Consider the following 17,810-nt stretch of genomic DNA (forward strand, 5'->3'; position numbering starts at 1 on the left):
TGGTGGTGGGGTGGCTATCTTTATCAAAAACTCTCTTCCTCACTCTCCCTGCACTGCCCTCTCTCCACCCCACCCACAGGAGTACCTCTGGCTATGGCTTCCTCTCCGCTCCCACCTTTTGTTCATATGTGTTCTGTACCGTCCTCCAAACAGTGATGACTCCATTTACATTTCTCTGTCGGACAACATGGACCAACTTCTATCAACTCATCCAAACTCTCTCTTCCTCATATGTGGCGACTTCAACTGTCATCATGCCAGCTGGCTGGGTGTGGGTTAATCTCTCACCAGCCATGGCACCTCAGCAAAGGACTTCTGCGACTCATTGGGACTGACACAATCTGTCAATTTCCCGACCTGGATCTCAGTCAATGGAGTATCTTCTCTTCTGGACTTGGTTATGACTAACTTCCCTGCAAATGTCTGCTGCTCTTCTTCTGCTCCAATCGGTTCTTCTGATCATGTGCTTGTTAAAGTGGACATCTCACTGGCCATTCTCAGAGAGCCTCCTCAGCGCCGACGAGTCTGGCATTTCACTCAGGCCGACTGGCACGGTCTGCAAGCAGCCATCAACTGGACTGGTCTCCCATCTCTAATGCCTCTGACATCAATTCTTCCTGGGAATTCTTCCAAAGCAAACTGCTCTCTCTCATGCACAGATTTATCCCATCTCGTCTTCAGTTGTCTTACCCTTCCTCCCGTCCATGGTGCACTGAATCTTGTGGTGAGGCAGTTGCCCTGAAACAACTTGCCTTTGCATCTTGGAAGGCAAATCCAACTGAAGGCAATCTCAGTTCCTTCCACCAAGCTCGAAACAAGTGTGTTTCTACCCTCAGGAGTGCCAGGAATCACTATCTCTCCACACTCAAGATTGAACTCTCAAACCTGTCTCCTTCCTCCAAATCCTGGTGGTGTCTGGTCAAATCCGTTTCTGGTGTTTGTTCCCCCTCCATCCCCTCCCTTACCTCAAATGGCTACACAGTTGACACCGCACATGACAAAGCCGAATGCCTCAACTCTGTGTTTGCCTCAAAATCTTGTGTCCCAAACCCATCTCTCTCTGTTCCCACCTTTCCCAGTCGAACCCAACTGCTCCTGGACCAACTGTTTTTTTTATCAAACCTCGACTCTGATTCTGCAACTAGACCAGATGGCATCAGCCCACGGGTCCTAAAATCCTGCTCTGCCGCTCTATCTCACCCTCTCTCTGTTCTTTTCACCCTCTCTTTTGCTCAAGGTCATCTGCCAGCATCTTGGAAATCAGCAAACATTACCGCTTTACACAAAAAGGTGCAAAAACAGATCCTTGCAACTACAGACCAATCAGCCTGCTCCCAATTATCATCATGCCTGCAAAGTCATGGAATCCATCATTGCTTCGGATATCAAATCCTTCCTCTTCTCCAATGGCTTGATCTCTGATCATCAATTTGGATTCAGACCAGGTCATTCTACTCTGGACATGTTGCTTCTGCTGTCTCAACAATGGATGGAGGTCCTCAATGCCAAACAGGAAATCAGAGCTGTCTCACTTGACATATCACGTGCCTTCGATACGGTCTGGCACCCAGCTCTGCTCACCAAACTCACCTCCTATGGTATTCATGGAAATCTCCACTCATGGCTTGCAGACTTCCTCTCTGGTCGTAGGCAACGTGTGGCCCTGAATGGATTTCTCTCATCTCCCCTGCCAGTTCTGGCTGGAGTTCCCCAAGGTAGTGTTCTGGGCCCTGTGCTATTTCTGGTCTTCATCAATGATTTCTCCGACTCTCTGGAAAATCCTCTCTATCTCTTTGCTGATGACTCCACTATCTGCCGCTCCATTCCTCATCCCTCAGATCGGCAGTCTGCAGCCTCCTCACTCTCTGCAGACCTGGACAAAATCACACTGGTCAAACAAATGGAACATGTCTTTCAATCCTGACAAAATCTCACACTCTTACAATGTCTCTCTGAAAGGACCGACTGGAAAACCCTCCCATCTACTTTCTCATCAATCCTCTCCAAGAAGTTCTGTCGCTCAAGCTTTTGGGTCTCACTATCTGCCATGATCTTTCTTGGGAAAACCACATTTCCAAGCTGGCCTCCAAAGCCAGTCGTCGACTGGGCATCCTCCGTCGTGCGAAGTCCTTCCTTGGCACACCTGAGCTCCTCACCCAATACAAGGCTTTCATCCGCAGCTCAATGGAATACTGTTCCCCCCTCTGGGCTGGTGCTCCTGCCTCACACCTTGCTCGGCTTCACGCTGTTGAGGCCAAAGCTTTCAGAATCATTGGAATCTCCTGCGATGAAGTCAACTCCGAGGGCCTTTCACTCACTCACCACAGGCAGGTTGGTGGTCTTTCTGTCTTCTACCGACTCCTCTCCGGCCTTGTTCCCCCAGCTCTCTCTGTGCTCTGTCCCCCCAATATTCCTTCAGGTCGCACAAGATCTGCCTGCAACCCTCTTATGGTTAAACTGCCAAAGTCTCGGCTCTCTGCTCACCTTCACTCTTTCATTCCCCTTTTCTCCCGCCTCTGGAACAAACTCCCCCACTCCCTTCAATCCCACTCCTCCCTCCAGGTGTTTAAAACAGCTGTTCACCACCATCTCTTATCTTCCCCCATCGAAAACCTTGATCTTTTCTACCCCCGGTAATTCACCCCAGAGTCCTTGCAGTGTTCATATGTTTTATACCTCTCCCACCTCCCCCCCAAGTCCTCCCGATGTCCCACCTCTCAAATGTTGTGTTTGTGTCCTCCCCCCTCTCTCCCCATCTTGTCTGCCGCTCCCCTTGTTTTTTGTGTTTTGTGTCTGTTTGACTTTTTGTGTGATTAATGCTAGCTCTTTCACGAGCCTCGATCTTGTATACAAAAAACAACAACAAAAAAAAAACTCCAAAACGATGTGACGCATGACAGCATGCTCGCTGAATTTTTTGTTCGTCATGGGTATGCGATTATGCCTGCAAAGTTTGCCCTCGATCTGTTCAGTCGCTTTGGAGAAAATTGGATTATAGTGGGTTTTCAGGCTTTTCACTCAAAACAATAGGGCGGCCGAACCACGTGACCTACGATGTCATTATAATTTTAATTCTGCATCAATTTATACCGAGAAGATGCTCAATAAATTTCATCCTGATCAGATAAAGTTTTTTACTTGTCGAATTATGACATCATAACGGCGGCACCTATGACGTCATCATTCACATATGTCATTCTGCGTGGAGAGTTCTTTGCAATGAGACCTGTCTCAATTATTTATATGCAGTGCTTTTGGAGATATAGATGTGCAACGGTTTTTGGTTTGCCAAGATGGCGCCCGTACCACATGACCTGTGATGTAATAATATTCACTAAAATATTCTACAGGAGGAGGCCCTCCTATGGTGAAATTTTCATGTCAATCGGGTTATCGAGAAAATGAATTTTTTAAATGCTGACACGGCACACACTTTACTTTACTGAACTGCTGACAAACACGTACGTACGTATGTACGTACCCGAATGCTTAACCATCCCTTTCGCTTCGTGAGCGCAGGGTAACTAGAACGGCACTCAGTAGAGCGCATACCTCCGCCAGGCTGAACAGTTTATGTTTATATCCCACTGATAGGCCGGATCTGGATTCAAACCTGAACCAAAATATAATCGGCTTGTTCTTGTCACCACCAAGTTTCGTCCAAATCCGTCCATAACCTTTTAAAATATCATGTTATTTATCGCTTTTGGCCCGATCTCTCAATGGTGAAGAATCACTTAAAAATTAAATAATATTCGTATCTGAATCCATATTCAGATCTTCACCAAAATCGAATCGATTAGTCCTCGTCACACACACAACCTGTCCACCAAGTTTCGTCCAAATCCGTCCACAATTTTTTGACATATCCTGCTATGTATCGTTTTTGGCCCTATCTCCCAATGGTGAAGAATCACTTTAAAAATTCTAGTAGCCGGATCTGAATCCGGATCTTCACCAAAATCTAATCATTTCGTCCTTGTCACACACGCAACATCTTTGACAAATTTTGTCCAAATCCGTACACAACTTTTTGAGATATCTTGTTCACAGACAAACAGACAGATGAAAAATCGGTCAGAGACCGAGGACTTGCCGGAATGTACTTTTTTATCGGCCATTTAGGACAAATATGGCGGCCGAACCACGTGATAGATGACGTCATCATTAACATATATTATTCCCCATGGAGAGTTCTTTACAAAGAGCCTTGTCTCAACTTTTTCTATTCAGCACTTTTGGAGATATGGAGGTGCTACGTTTTTCAGTTTTTCCAAGATGGCGGCCGAACCACGTGACCTATGATGTCATCATTAACATATTTTATTCCCCATGGAGAGTTCTTTACAATGAGCCATGTCTCAATTTTTTCTATTCAACACTTTCAGAGATATGGAGGTGCAAAATTTTTCGGTTTTTCCAAGATGGCGGCCGAACCACGTGACATATGACGTCATCATTAACATATTTTATTCCCCATTGAGAGTTCTTTACAATGAGCCATGTCTCAATTTTTTCTGTTCAGCACATTTGGAGATATAGTGGTGCACAGTTTTGCCGTTTTACCAAGATGGCGGCCGACCACGTGACTGATGACGTCATCATTAACATATTTTATTCCCCATGGAGAGTTCTTTACAATGAGCCATGTCTCAATTTTTTCTGTTCAGCACATTTGGAGATATAGTGGTGCAAAGTTTTGCCGTTTTTCCAAGATGGCGGCCGACCACGTGACTGATGATGTCATCATTAACATATTTTATTCCCCATGGAGAGTTCTTTACAATGAGCCATGTCTCAATTTTTTCTGTTCAGTACTTTCGGAGATATAGAAGTGCAAAGTTTTTCGGTTTTTCCAAGATGGCGGCCGAACCACGTCACCGATGACGTCATCAATTGGGCACAGTCTATTCCAGGGCAAGACCAATATGTGTGCAAAGTTTGGCGATTCTCCGTGCAACGGTGTAGACGCAGTGCTGCAAACAGACAGACAAACAGACAGACAAACAGACAAACAGACAGACAAACAAACGAACAGATCAACATACTTGCCGGAATCTTTTCCGGCAAGTAACAAACAAACAGACAGACAGGGTTGAAAACATAACCAACATCCACCTTCGGTGGCAGAGGTAATAATAACAGTAATGATCATTGCATAATATTAATGTTATTACAAATCAATAGTAATAATAATAATATCCCCCCCTTCCCCAAGGGGTTTTTTCTTCCTTGGACAAACGCCATGTTAACGTGAATAAATAGATTATCGTGGCATATCGTGGGGCAAGCCTACCAGAAGTAAAATAAAATAAAATAAACCACAAACACGTGTGATTGCCTTTTTAAACAGTCGCAGCTGCTGTTTCACACAAAACTGAAAGAAATCTGGAGGAATCCCGATGTCCTTGCTGATCCACAGAGATGCGATGCTAGCGACTATGTGCTGATCCGCAGAGGGAGCGACATGGTTCCAACGAAACCCAGCAAGTGTTCACACTATAGCTTTCCGGCTAACACAACAACATTGGGTCAACGTTCCCTTCCAAAGTCTGATTAACGTTGGCCCAGATTTGGGCCAACACTTATGACCAACGTCTGTCCAATGTCGGTCCAACATTGGGCCAGCGCTCCCTTCCAACGTCGACCACCGTTGGCCCGCCGGGACAAAATTATGTCGGCCCAACACTGTTTTTTGACATTGCCCCAACGTAAGCCCAATGTTGTTGTATTAGCTGGGTTTTGATACGGGTCAGATAATTCTCTGCACGAGTCGAGAGCTCTCCACCTAGCTCCCAAGCAGAGTTGGTTTGGACATGGGCTGAGGGCTCTACATCGGTCGACGCCATGTTGAAATGTTGTCGTCTGAAAAGGTCTGTCCAAAATACACGTGTCAGACTCGTGTCCAAGAAAGACGTTTTTGAGATTGTGAAAAGGCCTTTAGTTTATGAGATCTCAAGGGATCGGGGACATGCTGTCCAGGACTTATTATCTGTTTTTAGCAAATCCTTATCAATGCAATAATGTTGATAAATACACCACAATTAAGAAATGAAAGAACACACACACAACAAAACATCACACAACTAAACACATTGTATACAACAGCCCTCTGGACTCAAGTAATTGTTATTTCAATCTAAACTTACATTCAAGGAGCATTTGCAGGGGAACGGATGAATAGGGTTCGACCGTGATGTTGGCGCCAGGATAATCTTCCACCATCAGGGTCACGACCCAAGAACCTGTGGCTGATGCCGTAGGGTTGAAGAAGAGTGTGCAGTTCTCCTAGAAACAGGAATTGATCATCAATAAACTCATCTAAACTTTCAAACCGCCCAATAATAAAATCCATCTCGTGTCTTCCCGATCACAAAACCACATCGATTAAGGGTCCAAAAAGTCACAAACACCAGATGGCCATAAAATATGATCAAATGTGTATTGTCATCTTTTTCAAATTCCACCGAATGTTATGTTACCTTGTCTGATTAAGAATGACTACAGGATGAGTAGTTGAATATTTGACTGTATATGTCACTCGATTGCGCAGAGAGTCTGAGAAGTACAAACCGTTCTGGCTTACCTCGATGAGTTTCCCAAAGGGAATTTCAGCGCAAGCTCCTCCGCATTCGTTGATGCCTTTTGCCAAACGGCATCGCACCTTGTCTCCATCGTGGTCATAAAAGGGGAGGCTGATGTTAGACTGGCAACCAGCTTTCAACCTGTGAGAGGAGGGAGGATATGTGTAATTAAGGTTCAGTGGGAGATACCGATGATTCTAAAAGCCTTGGTTTCAACAGCGTGAAGCCGAGCAAGGTGTGAGGCAGGAGTACAGGCCCAGAGGGGAGAGCAGCACTGCATCAAGCTGAGGATGAAAGCTTTGTCAGTGGTGAGTACCTCAGAAGTGCCAAGAAAGGACTTTGCACGACGGAGGATGCTTAGTCAACGACTTGCTTTGGAGGCCAGCTTGGAAATGTGGTTTTCCAAGGAAAGATCATGGCAGATAGTGAGATGCAGAAGCTTGAGTGACAGAACTTCTTCAAGAGGATTGTTGAGAATTTGATCCGCTTGTCAGTCTGTAAACTTGCTGCCCTCTGTCAATTGGCTTCTCCATGAACCAAGATTACTATTTTTAAAAAGTTTTTTCAACACCTGATATTAATGGGAATCTCTCTATAAACACCCAGGTGTAAACAGCTGTAATTAATAAGTGAGCGTTTGTTAGCCACAGGTGTCACCACCTATGGTGAGACATATGATTGCCAACAGTTTAAGAACAGTGGCCTACATCCACAGCTTCATGGAGTACTGCTCTCCTCTCTGGGCTGTCGCCCCTGCCTCACACCTTGCTCAGCTTGACGGTGTGGAAACTAAGGCCTTCAAGTTCATTGGAAGACCAAGGCATCCCTCGCTGAAACTGAGCATATGGGCCTATCACTTTTCCATCACAGACAGGTCGGTGGTCTCTCTGTCTTCCACCACCATTTTTTGTCCAAGTCTTCCTCTATTTTGTCCTTCAACACTGCTGCTGGAATCCCCCCCCCCCCCCCCAATCGCCCTTATTCTCTCTCTACTGTTCCTTTTGTTCTGTTGCGTCCTGAGTGTTCCAGCAGATATATTTAGTGTCCCAGCAGATATATTTAGTGTCCCAGCTCTTTCACGAGCCTTGACTCTTTATACAAAAAAAAATTCCTCTAAACAATAAAACAGCCAAGGTGCTACCATTTTCTGCCTGTAGGTGGCATGTGAGAACCACTTCCTCGTTGTTATCTCCGCCACCAAATGTGGGCAGAGCGTGGAGGTTATGTTTTCACCCCCCCATCTTTCCATCTGTTTGTCTGTTTGTGAACAGGATATCTCAAAGAGTTGCGGATGAAATTTGGTGGAGATATTAGGTGTGTGACAAGGACAAGTTGATTCGATTTGGTGGGTGGGTGGTTCGTGTGCAACCACCTGGCTGCTGGTTGCATCATTTTTCTGTGGGTGCATCTGCCACGGATGCAATGCCTCTCTTTCACCAGTTATCTGGTACTCATTTTGCTGACCTTGGAAGGATGACAGGCTGAGTCAACCCCACCTGGCGTTAATTCAACGGGGTTCAAACTCAAGACCTTAGGATCCCAAGCCCACCACCCTAACCATTAGGCCAACACCAGGTGATATTCGATTTGGTGAAGATCCAAATCTGGATACGGATATGAGATTTAAAAAAAATTCTCATTGCTTCTTCGCCATTGAGAGATGGGGCCAAAAACGATATAAGGCACGATATCGCAAACGTTGTGGATGGATTATGACAAAACTTGGTGGATCAGTTGGTTAGGTGACAATAACAAGTCGGTTCGATTTTGGTTCAGGTCTGAATCCAGATGGACCTATCAGTAGGATACAAAACGTAATCTGTTCAGCCTGGAGAAGGTATGGTCTCTGCAGAGTACAGTGCTAGTTCTTTAATTCATGTTGAGTAACATTTGAATAATATGAACCCGACATAATACTTGAGTTGGGATTTAAAACTTCAGTGAATTTAAAAAACGCCCTTTTTACATTCGGGGAGGTGTGAACAGATTTGTGAGCCAACCTGTTTTAGGTGTGCATTAAATGTGGAATTATCATTTGTGAAATATTTCCTCCACACCCAAAAATATGCACCATCTCAAAAATGGAAAAGGTTAAAAATGTAACAAGAAAAACGTGCTTCATGAAAAACAACAATAATTTAATTGCCATGGCAAAATGTCATAACAAATTTGTTAAAACAACAAAAATTAAATTGCCATGGCAAAATGTCATAACAAATTTGTTAAAACAACAAAAATTAAATTGCCATGGCAAAATGCCAAAACAAATTTGTCAAAACAACAATCATTTAATTGCCATGGCAAAATGTCATAACAAATTTGTTAAAACAAAAATTAAATTGCCATGGCAAAATGCCAAAACAAATTTGTCAAAACAACAATAATTTAATTGCCATGGCAAAATGTGATAACAAATTTGTTAAAACAACAAAAATTAAATTGCCATGGCAAAATGTCATAACAAATTTGTTAAAACAAAAATTAAATTGCCATGGCAAAATGCCAAAACAAATTTGTCAAAACAACAATAATTTAATTGCCATGGCAAAATGTGATAACAAATTTGTTAAAACAACAAAAATTAAATTGCCATGGCAAAATGCCAAAACAAATTTGTCAAAACAACAATAATTTAATTGCCATGGCAAAATGTCATAACAAATTTGTTAAAACAACAAAAATTAAATTGCCATGGCAAAATGCCAAAACAAATTTGTCAAAACAACAATCATTTAATTGCCATGGCAAAATGTCATAACAAATTTGTTAAAACAACTAAAATTAAATTGCCATGGCAAAATGTCATAACAAATTTGTTAAAACAACAAAAATTAAATTGCCATGGCAAAATGCCAAAACAAATTTGTCAAAACAACAATCATTTAATTGCCATGGCAAAATGTCATAACAAATTTGTTAAAACAACAAAAATTAAATTGCCATGGCAAAATGCCAAAACAAATTTGTCAAAACAACAATAATTTAATTGCCATGGCAAAATGTCATAGCAAATTTGTTAAAACAACAAAAATTAAATTGCCATGCCAAAATGCCAAAACAAATTTGTCAAAACAACAATAATTTAATTGCCATGGCAAAATGTCATAACAAATTTGTTAAAACAACAAAAATTAAATTGCCATGGCAAAATGCCAAAACAAATTTATCAAAACAACAATAATTTAATTGCCATGGCAAAATGTCATAACAAATTTGTTAAAACAACAAAAATTTAATTGCCATGGCAAAATGCCAAAACAAATTTGTCAAAACAATAATTTAATTGCCATGGCAAAATGTCACAACAAATTTGTTAAAACAACAAAAATTAAATTGCCATGGCAAAATGCCAAAACAAATTTGTCAAAACAACAAAAACTAGAAAGCCACTCAGTAGAGCACATACTCCCGCCGTCCGCTGCTGAGCCCTATCTTCCAATGGTAAAAAAAATCCTTCAAAAAATTCCTGGCTCCGGAATAATATCCTGAGCTTCACCAAAAACTAATCAATTCTTCCTTATCCCAAGGGCAATCATCCCACCACCTTTCATCCAAATCCGTTCAGAACTTTTCCAGATATCTTGTTCACAAACACACGAACACACACACACAGACGGACACGATCGAATGCATTACTCCCTGGCGGGAGTAATTAAATTGCCATTCCAAAATGAACCCGACATAATACTTGAGTTGGGATTTTAAACTTCAGTGAATTAAAAAAACGGGTTTTTTCCCATTCTGGGAGGGTAATGGCAATAACACCCAGTAAATGCTTGCTCTTGGCAAGACTGCTGAAGCAGTTTCTTGGGCAGGGCAGAATGAGCCTCGGGGTGGAACACCAGAAAATAAATATTCTTACATCGATTCATTATTTAATATAGACTCTCTAAGGGAAAACTCATGCAGTAAATGGCTCCATGGAACTGTTGGTTCACGAGTTATCAACTAACCACTATATTCGTCATGGGTGTGTGTCTGTCTGTGTGTCCGCAGCATAACTACCCGATGATATCATCCAATCTTGATGAAACTTGGGTGGGAGGTTGATATCATGATCTAGTTGTGCCCCGCGTAGAGTGGTCGTATTGCGCCCATTGTGGGCGGAGCCACGCCCGAAAAAGATGTCTTTTTAGGGGGTAATTGAGTTCAAGCTACATATTCTCCGAGGGGTTTGGTGGAATCTGACAGGGGTTTCGGTATTTGGTTAGGTCAATGTCATGTGTCTAGCCCCACGGAGCTCGATTTTTCATTTTCTCTTCTATTTACAAAATAAAAATACCATTCAATAATTTCAATGCAGAACAAAAGCTCAAAAAAGAGATTCCTTTCTCTTTCCTTATGCCTAAAAGTCCTCATCACTCCAGAATAAACGAGAATATGTCATTCGGTAGAGCGCATACCTCCGCGAGGCTAAACAGTTTACGCGTTTTGTATCTCACTGATAGGCTGGACGTGGATCCGGACCTGAACCAAAGTTGAATCAGCTTGTTCTTGTCACCTCACCAACTTATCTACCAAGTGTTGTCATAATCTGTCCACAACATTTTGAGATATCCTGCTCACAGACAGACGGCCAGACAAAGAGTGGTGAAAACATAACCTCCATCTACCTAAAGTGGTTGAGGTAATGATTATTTGTTCTCTTGAGGTTCTAAAGTTCCATCACCCCCAATTGTTTGTGGTTGTGCTTGTTTCACCATTTTCATATTGTATGTGTTGTGTTAGGCCTAAAACACAAAATGGTTCCCAATCCCAAAAAAAATTTGGAAAAATAATTTTTTGGAAAATACAATTCCCAAATCCCAATTAATCGTTCTGTTGCCTCACCCAGCCATGCCAACAGCAAGAGGAGTTCCATTACAAACATCGTGCAGTTTACCTGTTGTAGGCCTTCAAAGCAGTGACTGGAGAGTGGTTGATCCTGCCGGTGTCCTTTCTTGGTTGCACGGTGATGGTCGCACTGAGAGACCAATCAGTGGCGTTGCTCCGAGTCGTCGAGACACCGTCTGTTTGCCCCATTGTTGCGCTCCAACAGCAGTTTGCAAACCTGCGAGGAAACGAAAAGCAACGGATTGAATTTTCACAGTGTGAACTCATTCTCCAACTCGATGGTATTCATAGAATACTTACTCCACACAGTCTTACAAACTTATAATTGCATGCATCCACACTTATGAGTTAAATGTGTATGCAAATTATACTTTTAAAAGTCTTCCATAAAGTACATTCATAAGCGTTTACAAATTAGCTTTTATTCTCCTTCGAGTGTTTTCATAACTACCAAGGCTGATAAAGACACCAGAATAGATCGCTAAAGTATAACTATAAATCGGCAGATCGTTAAAACGGCAAAATGTACTTCTTCTTCTTCTTCGATTTAGTTTACCAGCGGAGCACAATCACTGAACTGTGATTTCAGTTCACAATGAAGTCACCGGAAGTAGATTCGTCGCCATATTGGTTCCCCCAGAAAATGTACGTCCGTTCATTGTCTTTATCAAAAGACAATGCAAAACATTCGATTCAAATTGACTTTAGACAGCAAGTTGCCGTGAGGAAAGATGCCGTCCTGTACACATGTTGCTATTTTATATTCTGTAATTATAATTTATCATAATTTGGCAATATCCTGACATGTCTTGGCGAAGACAAAAATATTTACTATGACCATCATGTTTCTCTGCCCAGAAGTATAACTCAGAAGTTTGTTTTCACTATACTCTTCTGATTCTGATTCTTTGATAAATGGATGCAATTTATTTTCAATGGTGCTCACTTCAGGAAGAATATTGTGCCATGTGGAATGAAAAAAACAAAACAAAACCAACACTTGACCACATATATGGTATACAAGTATTGACATACCAATTTATTTTGCAGATCCATGTTATATTATCAGCCATGAAAAAGTAAACGCAGTCCTATTTTCCTATTCTTTAAATTTTTAAAGAATATTTAATTACTATTAATATTTAATATTAATATTAATATTATTTAATATTTAATTTAATTTATTTAATTATATTTAATTATTTAATATTTAATATTATTATTTATTATTAGAATATTTAATTTATTTAATATTTAATATTTCATTAGAGGGAATTTAAAGAATTTAATATTTAATTATCAGCATATTTCCTACGAAAATTCCACCTTTCCACTTTATTTTATTCCATTCCGAATTGATTTTAATGCGTTCCAGAGATGAAAAAGCATTACAGGATTGATGAAATGCCATCGTACGCTGCTTACGGTTATAAAAACCGCAGCGATCGATTAGAATGAAGAAGAGGAATCGCATTTCATCGGTGAATGACATTCGTTTTGGGGAATCGTGGGGGAGCAAAGATGGCGGACAAATGGCTTCAAAAAATGAGCTTCCCTTCCTATCCAGTTAGTATAGAGATCAGTGAGCACAATGTGGCGGTTGAGGCGATTACAATGATTGTAACTTCGCACGGTTTTTGATGTACTCTCAATATGCACGATATCAAATGGTCATGTAAGGGGCGTTGATCGCTATTGAAAAGTGGGGGGAACATTTTCTGGGAAAATTATTTTGAAGTTTTATACCTATCCTGCCTCCCCCCAGGCCCTTTCCCTCCAAAAACATCTCCCGATGTCCCTGCTCTCAAATGTTGTGTTTGTGTGCTTCCTCCCCTTCTCTCCCCATCTTGTCGACCGCTCCCCTTTTTATATACTTTGTTTGCTTGTTTGTTTGATTTGTTTGTTTGATAAATGTTAGCTCTTTCACGAGCCTCGACTCTGTATACAAACACAAAAAAAATAAAAATAATTTCATATGAAGAAGAAGAATGTTTTTTTTTGTCATTTTCATGAATTTGATCGTATAAATAGTCACCAATTTGACATCTGATATCAAATTTAAAATTGAATTGACGATATATCAGGAAGTAGGAAGACTTCCTATGTAAGAATGACACACAATTCCTCAAAAAAGAAAACCTACCAAGATACGAACTTGTAAACCTATAAAAGTACCAAACAATCAGTCATCCGTGGAGGATTTCACATCAAATAACACTCATTAACCCTTTGTGTGCTGCATCTTTTTTGTTTCAAATTTTTCATTAAAAATTACATATTTTTTGTCATTTCCCAAAAAAATATATGAATTTTCATCTTGTGACAAATCTGCGACAGCAGCACACAAAGGGTTAAAAGTTCGGACAGCATCGCTGAACTACAAAAGTGACAGAACAAAAATATCCCGTTTGTAATTCTTCTTTTCAGACAGTAACTCAACATTGGTTTCAGCCCAGTATTTTGTTTCAACGAAAATCTAATGCATTTTACAGTGGGGAGGTCAGGTTACGTAGTCGAGTACGTCTATAAAGTATGTACTCTCAATATGCGTTCTGCGTGCATCTCAAATATTTTGTAATTATAACTTGAAAGGATTCCAGCAAAAAGTAGGTGTAACTGCACATTTACGCTTTGGGCAATAAAGTGCCAAGAGGGTGGGCGGGACAACGGCTGTCAATCAGCCGGGTGAGGGCGGGGCCACAAAATACATTTGACCTTATGTGCTCTTTAGAATGGTGGGTGGTTCGTGTGCAGCCACCGGGCTGCTGGATGCATCATTTTTCTGTGGGCGCGTCTGCCTCTATAACCAGTTATCTGGTACTCATTTTGCCGACCTCGGAAGGATGACAGGCCACCCGACGGGTCAACAGTCAACCTCACCCGGCGTTAATTCAATGGGATTACGAACTCAGGACATTAGGATCCCAAGCAGCCGCCCTAACCATTAGGCCAAAACCAGGTGAATCTTCACCCAAATTGAATCAATTCGGGCTCAGCTATCGCTTTCTCCAATGTAACAACTAAATAAACTTTTCTCACCTAACAATTTCGCTATGGCGAGCAAAGAGGCTCCTTCGGAGAAAATGTGCAGGAACATAGTTACCTAGCACTGCAGCGGGAACATCTACCTGTATCACACTTTCAGTATTCACTAATCACGTGATACATTTTTAGTGCACCGTGCAATCCGTGCAATCCGTGCTTGGACCAATGAAATCCAGCACAACATGCACGAGCCGATACCCCTCTCTGTTTTTAAATAGGCCTACTGCCAACCAGCGCAGTGTCGATTTAAGAGATAACTTATTTGGGGAAAGTTAATATTGATTTATACATAATTAGATTATGGATTTGGAGAACACCCCGCACCGGGGCTGTGTGGATTGTACAGAGCAACGCATTTTATGTTATATTTGAGTACAAAAGTGTGGGGGAGGGGCGGAGCGAAGGGGGAGGGGCATAATCCCCCCTCGTCAAAAAAGTGGGGGGGGGGGTATGTCTCCCCCGTCCCTCACTCATCGACGCCCATGGTCATGTAACATGTGGTAAAGTTTCAATTTCCTCTGTTGAACGGTTTTTGATGCTCAATATGGGCTATATCAAATGGTCATGTGACATGTGGCAAAGTTTAAATTTCCTCCGTTGAACAGTTTTCGATGTACACTCAATGTGCGCAATATCAAAATGGTCATGTAGCATGAGGTAAAGTTTAAATTTCCTCCGTTGAATGGTTTTTGATGTGCGTTCAATATGGGCTATATCAAATGATCATGTAACATGTGGTAAAGATTGAATTTCCTCCATTGAACGGTTTTCAATGTACACTCAATATGCGCTATATCAAATGGTCGTGCAACATATGGTGAAGTTCAAATTTCCTCCGTTGAACATTCTTTTCATGCTAAATGTGCACTATATCAAATGGTCATGTAATATGTGGTAAAGTTTCATTTTCCTCCGTTGAACGGTTTTTGATGTACGCTCAATGTGAGCTATATCAAATGGTCATGCAACATGAAGTAAAGTTTCAATTTCCTCCATTGAAAGATTTTGGTGTACGCCCAATATGCACTGGTCATGTAAGTAAGCAATTAAGTAAGTCAATATGCACTATATCAAATGGTCATGTAACATGTGGTGAAGTTTCAATTTCTTATGTTGAACGGTTTTCAATATATGTTCAATATGCGCTATATCAAATGGTCATACAACATGTGATAAAGTTTCAATTTCTTATGTTGAATGGTTTTTGATGCTCAATATGGGCTATATCAAATGGTCAAGTAACGTGTGGTAAAGTTTCATTTTCCTCCGTTGAACCGTTTTTATTGTACGCTCAATATGCGCTATATCAAATGGTCAAGTAACGTGTGGTAAAGTTTCATTTTCCTCCGTTGAACCGTTTTTATTGTACGCTCAATATGCGCTATATCAAGTGGTCATGTAACATGTGATAAAGTTTCAATTTCCTCTGTTGCATGGTTTTCGATGTTCAATATGCGCTATATCAAGTGGTCATGTAACATGTGATAAAGTTTAAATTCCCTCCGTTGCATGGTTTTCGATGTTCAATGTGCGCTATTTCAAATGGTCAAGTAACGTGTGGTAAAGTTTCATTTTCCTCCGTTGAACCGTTTTTATTGTACGCTCAATATGCGCTATATCAAGTGGTCATGTAACATGTGATAAAGTTTCAGTTTCTTCCGTTGAACCGTTTTCGATGTACGCTCTTAACAAAAAGCAGACACGTACATACGCGCCCGATTGCTTACCCCCGCTTTTCATTTCACGAGCGACGGTAATGATAAAGATTGTAATACGCTGGGATTAAAGGTTCATGTGGAGCCATTAATACGATACTCTCTATTTTGGAGCTCTTGCCATCATTTGTCACATCATTTCGCTGGGACATTGATCAAAAGAGTACTTGGGGTTGTGTGGAAGTACCACAGGCGTGTAAGAGAGGGTTTTCTTATTGAAAATGGGACATTTGGCCGTGGTACAAGTACAAACACAGGCACTCTACAATCTTATACGAAAAATACCGTGGGATCTTTACGAGAAAACAAATACCAGAATTCCGAACAAGCAGCTCAATGTCCATTGAGATGATGCTAACAGTGCTCATTAATGGGAAATACTATTTAAATATGAATTTTGGAATTTGAATACTTCTGGAATACATTACTTGGAAATTTGCTCTCAGCATTTGGGAATATCAAGATTCAGACAAAATTGTGGCTCGTAGGAAATATAGATTGTACTCGAAAACGCAAATCAAGAGTTTAACACTTTTCTCAACACTGCGTGCGGTAAGGTGTTCTCTGAACTCTCTCTAGGAGAGGAAGCTTACTCTCTCTAGGAATGTTAACACGAAGAGGAAGCTTACAGTGCACATTTACATAAATCATAAAGCAGCTTCTTCTTCTTGTTCTTCATTATCGGCCACAATTATTCCCATGCTCTTGTGGGGTTGGCCAGGGGAACCTTGGTCCAGGTCTTTCATGAACCATCTGGTCAGGCCTGGCATTCAACAAATGTTAGGGCATGAATTTAGAATTTGTTCAGGGTGCCGGTGATAGCTCGCCTACCCTTCGCAGACACCCTGGGATCTATAACGTCCACCAACTAATGTCAGCAGATGGGATGCCTTTCGCTTAACGTCCATCCGAGGATCCGAGGGAAGGCACACACATTGATGGATCACCCTGCCAGTGAAGCCCCGGGATGACTATGTGTCGGGATTCGAACTAGGCGTCCATTTAATTATAAAATGGCTTTCTATCAGGATTTGGGACTTCTTGTAGCGGTTCAAACAGTACCATTTTATTGTTCTATGATGGCAGAATCCTTTAGAATAAAGGGTGATGGGCACAGAAGGAGCAAAGAAAATTACTTCCCGAAGCAATAGAAAAATATATAAATTTTATTTTCCCCTTTTTTGTGCGATCTGCTTTCATTATACTTCCACGTAAATATATAAAAACTTCCCACTCCCCCTCTTCTTCCCCTTCTCTCCTCTACCCCACCCCCATTCCCCTCTCCCATTCCCTCCCCCTCCTCTTCCTCTCCCTCCCACTCTTCACTCACCTCTCCTCCCTCATTCTTCCCCCTTTCCCCTCCCCTCACTTCTCTCTCCCTCTTCCTCTCCCTCCCACTCTTCACTCACCTCCCCTCCCTCATTCTTCCCCCCTCACCCTTCTCTCCCCTTCCCTCCCCCTGTCACCTTCCCTTCCCCCCTCCCCTCTCTCTCCTCTCTTTTAATATTTCTGTCATGAAGTGGCTCTGCGTTGCTCGGCAACACAGGGTACTTTTGCTGGTAGAAAAATATATAAATTTTATTTTCCCCCTTTTTGTGCGATCTGCTTTCATTATACTTCCACGTAAATATAT

At 41.5% G+C, this 17,810-nt stretch overlaps 1 protein-coding gene across 1 annotated transcript in view; it reads right to left on the reverse strand.

Moving 5' to 3' along the window:
* LOC137439227 (uncharacterized) overlaps positions 1-17,810 on the reverse strand; it is a 35,353-nt gene that overhangs the window by 13,727 nt on the left and 3,816 nt on the right. Inside the window, exons 3-5 of the mRNA XM_068134956.2 lie at positions 11,467-11,634; positions 6,587-6,725; positions 6,150-6,288 (exon numbers count right to left, since the gene is read on the reverse strand). Coding sequence (XP_067991057.2) covers positions 6,150-6,288; positions 6,587-6,725; positions 11,467-11,634 — 446 coding nt within the window. The remainder of the gene's footprint in view (positions 1-6,149; positions 6,289-6,586; positions 6,726-11,466; positions 11,635-17,810) is intronic.

Source organism: Myxine glutinosa, chromosome 14 (assembly GCF_964187855.1).
Source record: "Myxine glutinosa chromosome 14, kmMyxGlut1.1, whole genome shotgun sequence".
NCBI lineage: Eukaryota > Metazoa > Chordata > Myxini > Myxiniformes > Myxinidae > Myxine > Myxine glutinosa.